The sequence below is a fragment of the Heptranchias perlo genome, chromosome 29 (genome assembly GCF_035084215.1).
Source record: "Heptranchias perlo isolate sHepPer1 chromosome 29, sHepPer1.hap1, whole genome shotgun sequence".
In the NCBI taxonomy this organism is placed as follows: Eukaryota; Metazoa; Chordata; class Chondrichthyes; order Hexanchiformes; family Hexanchidae; genus Heptranchias; species Heptranchias perlo.
Genome location: NC_090353.1, coordinates 7,806,645 through 7,816,426, shown reverse-complemented (window position 1 = coordinate 7,816,426; position 9,782 = coordinate 7,806,645). Strand labels below are relative to the sequence as shown.

At 48.2% G+C, this 9,782-nt stretch overlaps 1 protein-coding gene across 1 annotated transcript; it reads right to left on the bottom strand.

Moving 5' to 3' along the window:
- Positions 1-7,015: 7,015 nt before the first annotated feature.
- LOC137299482 (putative nuclease HARBI1) lies at positions 7,016-7,726 on the bottom strand. The gene has a single exon (XM_067968252.1). It carries the CDS (start codon positions 7,724-7,726, stop codon positions 7,016-7,018), a length of 711 nt encoding a protein of 236 aa, XP_067824353.1.
- Positions 7,727-9,782: the final 2,056 nt, after the last annotated feature.

Genomic DNA, 9,782 nt, shown 5'->3' with positions numbered 1-9,782 from the left:
TGGTTGAAGTTACACAGTTACCTGGTCACAATTACACAGGTACCTGGTTGAAGTTACACAGTTACCTGGTTGAAGTTACACAGTTACCTGGTCACAATTACACAGGTACCTGTTTGCAGTTACACAGTTACCTGGTCGCAGTTACACAGTTACCTGGTTGAAGTTACACAGTTACCTGGTCACAATTACACAGGTACCTGTTTGCAGTTACACAGTTACCTGGTTGAAGTTACACAGTTACCTGGTCACAATTACACAGGTACCTGGTTGAAGTTACACAGTTACCTGGTCACAATTACACAGGTACCTGTTTGCAGTTACACAGTTACCTGGTTAAAGTTACACAGTTACCTGGTCACAATTACACAGTTACCTGGTCGCAGTTACACAGGTACCTGGTTGAAGTTACACAGTTACCTGGTCACAATTACACAGGTACCTGGTTGAAGTTACACAGTTACCTGGTTGAAGTTACACAGTTACCTGGTCACAATTACACAGGTACCTGTTTGCAGTTACACAGTTACCTGGTCGCAGTTACACAGGTACCTGGTTGAAGTTACACAGTTACCTGGTCACAATTACACAGGTACCTGGTTGAAGTTACACAGTTACCTGGTTGAAGTTACACAGTTACCTGGTCACAATTACACAGGTACCTGTTTGCAGTTACACAGTTACCTGGTTGAAGTTACACAGTTACCTGGTCACAGTTACACAGGTACCTGGTTGCAGTTACACAGTTACCTGGTTGAAGTTACACAGTTACCTGGTCACAGTTACACGGATACCTGTTTGCATTTACACAGGTACCTGGTTGCAGTTACACAGTTACCTGGTTGAAGTTACACAGTTACCTGGTCACAATTACACAGGTACCTGGTTGAAGTTACACAGTTACCTGGTCACAATTACACAGGTACCTGTTTGCAGTTACACAGTTACCTGGTTGAAGTTACACAGTTACCTGGTCACAATTACACAGGTACCTGTTTGCAGTTACACAGTTACCTGGTTGAAGTTACACAGTTACCTGGTCACAATTACACAGGTACCTGTTTGCAGTTACACAGTTACCTGGTTGAAGTTACACAGTTACCTGGTCACAGTTACACGGATACCTGTTTGCATTTACACAGGTACCTGTTTGCAGTTACACAGTTACCTGGTTGAAGTTACACAGTTACCTGGTTGAAGTTACACAGTTACCTGGTCACAATTACACAGGTACCTGTTTGCAGTTACACAGTTACCTGGTTGAAGTTACACAGTTACCTGGTCACAATTACACAGGTACCTGTTTGCAGTTACACAGTTACCTGGTTGAAGTTACACAGGTACCTGGTTGAAGTTACACAGTTACCTGGTCACAGTTACACGGATACCTGTTTGCATTTACACAGGTACCTGGTTGCAGTTACACAGTTACCTGGTTGAAGTTACACAGTTACCTGGTCACAATTACACAGGTACCTGTTTGCAGTTACACAGTTACCTGGTTGAAGTTACACAGTTACCTGGTCACAATTACACAGGTACCTGTTTGCAGTTACACAGGTACCTGGTTGTAGCTACACAGATAAGCGACTGAGTTGATCCCCTACAGTAACTGTTAACAGTTCCTCCTGATCCAGAAATGGTCCACATCTCAGTGGAGAAACCACTATTTGTTGAACACTCTCCCGTCCGAGTCACCACTGAGTGGATGAACTGCCTCAACGGTCAAACCCTCACCCCCCTCCCCAGCTTATCTCCAGGGCTGCTTGCAATTCATTAATTACTGCCCCTTACAGCTATTGGATGGTGGCTCAAATAATCTTTAATTCTTCCTTTAGCTCATAACCGCCGTGGCCTGTCCAGTCGACTGAGAGAGTTTGATATTAGCCAGAAATGCAACTTTGAAGTGTGTCTAATGGATGAAGCAGAATTAAACCTCTAGAGACGACCCTCCCTCCCCATTCTGTACCTGATCAGGTCCAGTTCATTACACATTCCAGTGGCGCGCGGTTACGAGTAATAAGGCTAAATCTTATAAGTTTGATGTATTTATTGTTGTAAACATTAGTCAAAGCATTCAGACTATTCTAAGTCTTCAATCTCTGTCCCAGTCAATGCTTCATCACATTTTATCCCACACTTCCGCTTTCTTAATAGTTCCCGAGCAGCACTAATTCCAGTGAAGTACAATATTGCCCAGAACTCCTTGTCGTTGTCCGGTACACTCATTAGCTCCTTGTTTGAGATGCAAAGATCCGGGACCGGGAAGAATATCTCATGTAGAGCCTTGTCATGGTGATTAAGGGCAAAGTATGGAGGCTGTTGGGCGCGTGGCAAAGCCGGAGCTGGAATAGATTCCAGCTGTGATGAGTCTGAATTACCCACTGGGTTTCCAGATGCTGGAGTTTGCTCTGTGCTGGCGAGAGCAGTGAGGGGAGTTTTCTGAATCTGCCAGTAAGGAGAGTACCAAAAGTAGTAATTTGGAGGACCATCAAGGGATGAAGAATAAAAATGTATCTCATGTCTGTTATCACTTGTGATCTTATAAGATTGCAGGTTTATTACTCTGATATTGTTGCTTAGGCCAGCCCTATCTGACTGTATAATGGGGTTCTGATTGGATGGAGTTTTCACATCTGCAGCAGGGATTGCCACATCTGGCACAACAGCTGCTGATGTTGCGCTCAAGATCTGACTGACTGTAGTTGGAACAGTTGAGGTGCCCTCATCCAGCACTGATGCTGGAGCTGAGATTCCCTGGGACGACTGCTTCCCAAGTGGGCCCTCTGTAGTCCGAGTTTGCGATTTTACGATTGGGTCCTTGGCAGCTGAAGCTCTGGGTAAAGAATGGTTTTCTTTCGTCAGGCGATCTGTCGATAAGGCTTTTGCTGCAGGAAGGTTTTTACAGAAAGAGGCTGCAGGCAATTCTTTTAATTGGGAAAAACCATCAGTCTTGGAAAGAGAAAGACAAATGAACACAGAACATTTAGATTTACTGATGATAATTATGAATAACATTCAAAGGGAGAGTAAAAGCTAAATTATGTTGAAATACGATGTATAAAGTAAACAACACTTAGATTCAGCATAACATCTGTGGCATTCAGTCTTGGATTGTTAATCTCAGCTTCCAATCCCAGTATGCCATCATGGCTGGATTTTTGTTGGCTCCCATGCCTCGATTTTAAAATTCTCATCCTTGTTTTCAAATCCCTCCATGGCCTCGCCCCTCCCTATCTCTGAAAGCTCCTCCAGCCCTATAACCCTCCAAGATCTCTGCACTCCTCCAATTCTGGCCTCTTGCGCATCCCCGATTTTAATCGCTCCACCATTGGCGGCCGTGCCTTCAGCTGCCCGGGCCCTAAGCTCCCTAAATTTCTCCGCCTCTCAACTGCTCTCTCCTCCTTTTTAGATGCTTCTTAAAATCTACCTCTTTGACCAAGCTTGTCCTAATATCTCCTTATGTGGCTTGGTGTCAAATTTTGTTTGAAAACGCTCCTGTGAAGCTCCTTGGGATGTTTTATTATGTGAAAGGCGCTATATAAATGTTAGTTTGTTGTTGTTGTTGTTGTTGTTGTTGTTGTTGTGTGGGGATAGGATTCCCTAAAAGTCTGGTCCAATACCCATGGGCTCACTCCTCCCAATATCACATCCCAACACTCCTCATCTCACACCTTCCTCCCAAGCTTCCACATTCCTATATCATCCTGCCACACAACGACTGAACTCCTCCCCTCAGTGACACACACATGACCCCTCGTTCTCCCGAACTGATCTAATAATCTGTCCACAAGTACACAGTCTAGTCCCTTCATCATTTTAAATAGTCTCTCCAAAGTCTATGGTTTTCCTCAGTAAGGAGATCACATGGTTTCGGGTGGGGTGGAGAGTGTGTATTGAGATATCACTATTGTGTAGGACAGGCTGGATGGACCAAAGGGTCTTTTTCTGTCCTTCATTGTTGATACGTTCATATGTCTCAGCTCCCTCAGCCTATCGTGAGAGCTAAGGGTTTTTGAACTAGTTATTATTCGAGTAGACATCCTCAGAAACTTCTCCAGGAGTTTATAATCTCCTACCATGTGAAGGGAGCAGAACTGGACACTGTATTCTAAATGGGTCTAAACAAGATGGGGCTCTTTGACATGGCTCCTAGATAGGGCTCTTTGATGGAGCTCCTAGATGGGTCTCTTTGATGGGGTTTCTAGATGAGGCTCTTTGATGGAGCTCCTAGATGGGTCTCTTTGATGGGGTTTCTAGATGAGGCTCTTTGACGGAGCTCCTAGATGAGGCTCTTTGACGGAGCTCCTAGATGAGGCTCTTTGACGGAGCTCCTAGATGGGGCTCCTAGATGGGACTCATTGATGGAGTTCTTTGTTTTTATATTGGATTGTCCTAATACTCTATTTCCTTTCGCTATAGCCTCTCGGCACTAGTCGTGGATCTTTAGTGCTTCGTGCACCACAACACCTAGTTCTCTTTCCCTCTTTGACAGATTTTAATTCATAGCACAGCGTTGTATAGCGCTACCCACAGACATTACACTACATTTATCCACATTCAGGGGTCGATATTAATGCAGAGGCGGGATCAGAGCGGGTGGGGGGGGGCGACAGTGGGCCCGAAACGTGGAAGATCACGGGACATGTGGGAATGTCCGATTTCAACAGGGCTGCCTCATTATCATTTTACTTCCGGGTTTCGCCTCTCCCCTGCCCGTGAGTGGGCGTGATGCACACCCACATGACACAACTTCACCTCGACTATTTAAAGGGCCATTGCAAAGATGGAATTTGGAGGATTTGAGAGAGAAAAATTTTCAGATGGAGTCAGGAAGGGCAAAGGCTGCACTCTTGTTCAATGAGGTGTCATTTAATGTACAGTTAGGTGCAGTGAGGGCGAAGAAGGAGATCCTTTTCCCCAGCAATGGCAAGAAGAAACCTGCTGCTGTGACCAAAGCGGCCTGGTCAGAGGTGGCTGAGGAGGTGAGCAGCGGGAGCATTGTGCACCGTACCTGGTTCCAGAGCACGAAGAGGTTTAATGACCTAACCAGGTCTGGAAAGGTGAGCACAGTTGCTGATTCACCTACATCCTGTAGAGCACATCCCCCCTCACTCTGTCTTGTCAAGCTTACTCCATTCCCATCACTCCTCACAGACACTTAAGTTTCAGCAGCATCCATCCTTCACTTTCTATGCACTTCCTCCCCTCCCCATTTACCCATCCACCACAATCCTCACACAATGTGATCCCACCTCAGTCAGCTCACCCGATCGTCAGCACACGCCCTCAAACACATGTGATGCTTCTGCCTGATTGTAACCTTCACCGAATGCACTGCGTCCATCGGGCGAACAGATGCCTTACTGACTCTCATAGGTCTGTTGCTCCCCACCTTGCAGGAGAAGGGAGCACAAAATACAAGGGAGAGGGAGAGGACTGGAGGTGGCCCGCCACAGCCGACATCTACAGAGGAAGAGGCCGTGGAGATAAGCAGCATATCAGCGTCCATGGGCATCGGAGATGGAGAGACTGGGACTTCACTGGTGCATGGTGACAGCATTAAATATCTCCGACCCACGTCTCATACAAGACTAAGTCATGTTGACCTGATTTCAGCACCGGGTGAAATATGATCACCTTAATCATGCTGAGTTGTAACATTTTTACATTCCCATGACTAAATCATATCCGTCTCTTCTCCCCTCCAGGGCCATCACGCGAGGAACAGCAGCCCGTGGCCCTTCCGGACGAGGTCTCCTCAGAGGAGCTGATTCCTTCCAAGTGTCCACTGTCACAGGACACGTGTGAACCAGGCACCAGTGCAGATACGAGCACTTTGGTGGGTCCTGTTAGACAGTTAGACTGGTGAGTCACAGTACACAAGTGAGCACGAGCAGAGAGTGGTGGCAGGGACAGCGACAGAGAGTCTGCGTCGGAGGGCTCGCTCCTCCAGGCTCTGCTCAGCTGGGCAGAGATGCTGAACCCCAGTGGCCATTGTTGAAAAGGAGAATGAGAGAGGGTCAGCAGCAAATGTGCGAGGTACTGGCAGGCGGCCACAATAGCAGAGCGGATGGAGCAATTGTGGATTGAGGTGGCAGACCGTTGTGAGGATGTCTTCCATAGATAGAGTGGCCTCCTCTGTGGGACTGCAATCACGGCAATGTAATCGGTCCATACAGGCCCTGACCATGGCTGTGCAGACTTTGGATTCCAACATGTCTGCCGCTTTAAACAGAATGACAGATACCTTAAACAGAATGACAGATGCCTTAGCCATGGCCTTATAAGGTGTCACTGATCTGCTTCAAGCTGCTCTCCTACTGATATGTCGCTGGCCCAGGAGAGGGATGGAAGGGGAAAGGGGACATGGAAGTGGGAACTCTACTCAAAGTGCTCCCACGTCACACCCATTGCCCCCCCACCCAAACATGCTGCCTCCCTCTCCCAATGGCCGAGTCTGCCCCTGCACAGGTGCAGATGGAGCAGTCTATGGCGGGGCCCTCTCAGGCTCCAAGACCCAGAGGTCGTAGGCCGTGAGCATCTCAGCAGTCGGAGCAGGGATCTGAGTAGCCGGCCTCTACCTTGGCTGAAGCCGCAGGGGTCGCACCGTGTAGGAACGGCAGGGAAAGGAAAAGAAAAACATTGTAGTTCACCGAGGGTCTGAACATGGAGGTTTATGAAAATGTTGTTAGTCAGTTTCATTTTATTTATTTATTCACATAAAATGTATTCATTTGCACCACTTCCCCGTCTTCACCATTCTTGCCCAGCGAGTGGCAACTCAGGTTTTCAGTTGCTTGGTGATGAATGTGAAGACATGAATTGACTGAGACCAATTGGTGCATGTACAATGTGGATGATTGGTTACAGGATTGCTTTGTGGGAGTGGGAGTGGGAGGGGCCGGAGATGTGGTAGTTACTTTGGTCCAGTGTGAATGATTAACTGAACCTTGGAGCTATCAGGACATCCCTGACATCCCGAGCAGCAATGTGATCAGCTGGTCTGGCCCCATCTTCATCTTCCTCCTCTCCATTGGCAGAACACAGCACACCACAATAATCCCAGAGACCCTCGCTGGCGAGTACTGAAGGCTCCTCCAGACCTGCCCAGGCACCTGCAGCGCATCTTGAGCGTGCTGATGGTTTGCTCGATGACACATCCGGTTGTCAAATGGCTGTCGTTGCTGCACTCTTGGGGTTCATTGGTGGGGTTCCTCAGAGGCGTCATCAGCCAGGTTTGAAGGGGGTATCCTTTGTCGCCCAGCACCCACTGCTTAAGGCCGGTTCCAGATACGAACAGGTTGGGGATGTTGGACTGCCGCAGTATGAAAGCATCATGGCAGCTCCCAGGGAATCTGGTGCAGACCTGCAGGAACCTTTTCTTATGTTTGCACATCAGCTGAACATTGATGGAGTGAAATCCCTTGCGGTTGATGATTGCTCCTGGTTGATCTGGTGTTCCTCGGATTGCCACGTGTGTGGAATCGACGGCACCCTGAACCTTTGGGAAGACAGCCAGAGACGCAAATCCAAGTGCCCGCTCATTCTGGCTATTGTCATCACAGGGAGAGTTTACATACCTCTCAGCCCTGGCAAACAATCCATCCATCCCCTGCCGTATGCATTGATGTGCAGCCAACTGCGAGACTCTAACTCTGTCTCCAGTAGCGCCCTGGAAGGAACCAGAGGCAAAGAAACTGAAGGCGGTGGTGACTTTCACAGCCATTGGTAACGTGTGGACACCAGGTCCAGCATGGAGCAGCTCTTCTAGGAGGCTGCAGGTTTCAGACGTGACCACCTCAGCCTTCGGGAGCACTGCTCTTCAGAGAGGTCAAGGAAGCTGAGCCTCTGTTTGTGCACCCTGCTAGGTGGGTGGTGCCTCCTGCGACCTCGACACCCCTCTGTTGCCCACCTCTCTGTTGCCCACCTGCAGCTCCCTCCACAACACGTCTTTGCTGCTGATGATGCTGATTGTCTTCTTGGTCTGAAGTCCAATCTAACGTAGCCAAGGTGCACCCATCCTGATGCTCTCTGTGTGAACACCTCCGAACTTTACAAATAAGTCTCTCCCAACAAGTATTCTCACCAAACTGTTTCCCAGAGGGAACTGAGAAAGCAGCTCTGAGCACTGAGCTTTTATTCCTATCTGACCTTTAACCATCCCCATGAAGTGACGCTCAATCTCGCCTCTGTTTCACTGACGAATTTTCCGAGTCCCGGGAAACCCGTGCAGGAGGCGTTAATTTCAAATCGCTGCTAAAATCTCATGAAAGGAGCCTCATTTAAATATTATAATCACTGACCCGTCTCTCCAGAGCGGATTACTCGGCCGCACCCAAACCCGCCGTGGTTAAACCGGAAGTCGGCGCGTTCATGGCAGGTTGGGGTCGGGTTTCACGAATTTAATGATTTAACCTCCCCTCCCCGACTCTCTCCTGCCTGTCTTTGGGGGTTAAAATTCGCCCTAAATGTCTTCTGCCAGATGCATGCCCATTCCCCCATCAAATCTGGATCGGATTGTAGTCTTTTTTTCTCCTCAGGGGTCCTGACCCCGGCACAGACCTTAATACCGTCCCACGAACTTGTGGCCTGTACCCCCAACGCCTTCACCTGGATTATTGATATAAATTGTGATGAGTATGGGGTCTAAGTTGGGCCACATGGCACCCATTGTGTAGGCACTATGCAAAGTGCTAAGGGCCCAAAATGGCGTCCGCGATGCACGGGCACACTTCCGGCATGACGTGCGCAGGACGCCATATTGGCGCATTTAACAATCACCGGCACTTTATAAAGTAGGGGGATTATGCGCTAGATCAGTGCGCAACGCTGATTTAAAGGGACAGATGCGATTTTGGAACTCCAAGCTCCAGCCAACGCATTGTCCTAACCCCGCACAGCTGAACAGGTCTTAAACGGCATGGAGGACACCCCCCTACCAGCGCTGTTTAAAGGGATCATGCAGGAGTTACAGGTTAGTTGCTGGATTATTGCTTCTGGCTGCTGATGCATTTGTACCTGTTTTTGGAGGTCTCCTATACTTGAATACTAGGATGAGAGGATATGGCCTAAAAATTAGAGCCAGGACTTTGAAGAGTAAAGTTAGGAAACACTTCTACACACAAAGGGTGGTAGAAGTTTGGAACTCTCGTCCGCAAATGGCAGTTGATGCTAACTCAATTGTGAATTTTAAATCTGAGATTGATAGGTTTTTGTTAACCAAAGGGATATGGGGTTAAGGCAGGTATATGGAGTTAGGTCACAGATCAGCCATGATCTCACTGAATGGTGGAACAGGCTCGAGGGGCTAAATGGCCTACTCATGTTCCTATGTTCCTATCATAAAGTTTCAATACTCTACAGGTAGTGGCCTGGCTAGCTGACAGGCAACAGCAAGGGCATTGGCGGAGTGGCAGGTTTGGGACAGAAATGCTGTCATCCTGAGAGAGGACAGCAGGTTCATGTTCCGTGGAGCCACTGCCACTCGCTGCCTCCTGTTAAGCGCCACCTTCTCCTGAAAGAAAGCGGGAAGTGTGTCGGTGAGTGTCCTGCAGGATGTTTGGGTGAAGTGGCTGTCATGGTTGAATAGCTGCCAGTATGTGTGGCTTGTGAGTTGTGGCTGTGCGGCTTGCAACAGTGGTAATGTGTGAGGGTGAGAGGAAGCATCTGATTGGAAGAGTTGAGTACTGATGGAAAGAGTTTGTTGGTAGGTGGGTGATGGGGGAGTGTCGTGCACAACCTTTATTCAATGTTTTAACATAACTCAACAGTTTGTTAACATA

What these genes read in the sequence shown, in the direction of transcription:
- LOC137299482 (XM_067968252.1), bottom strand. Translation starts at nt 7,726, where the DNA reads ATGGCTGTGAAAGTCACCACCGCCTTCAGTTTCTTTGCCTCTGGTTCC.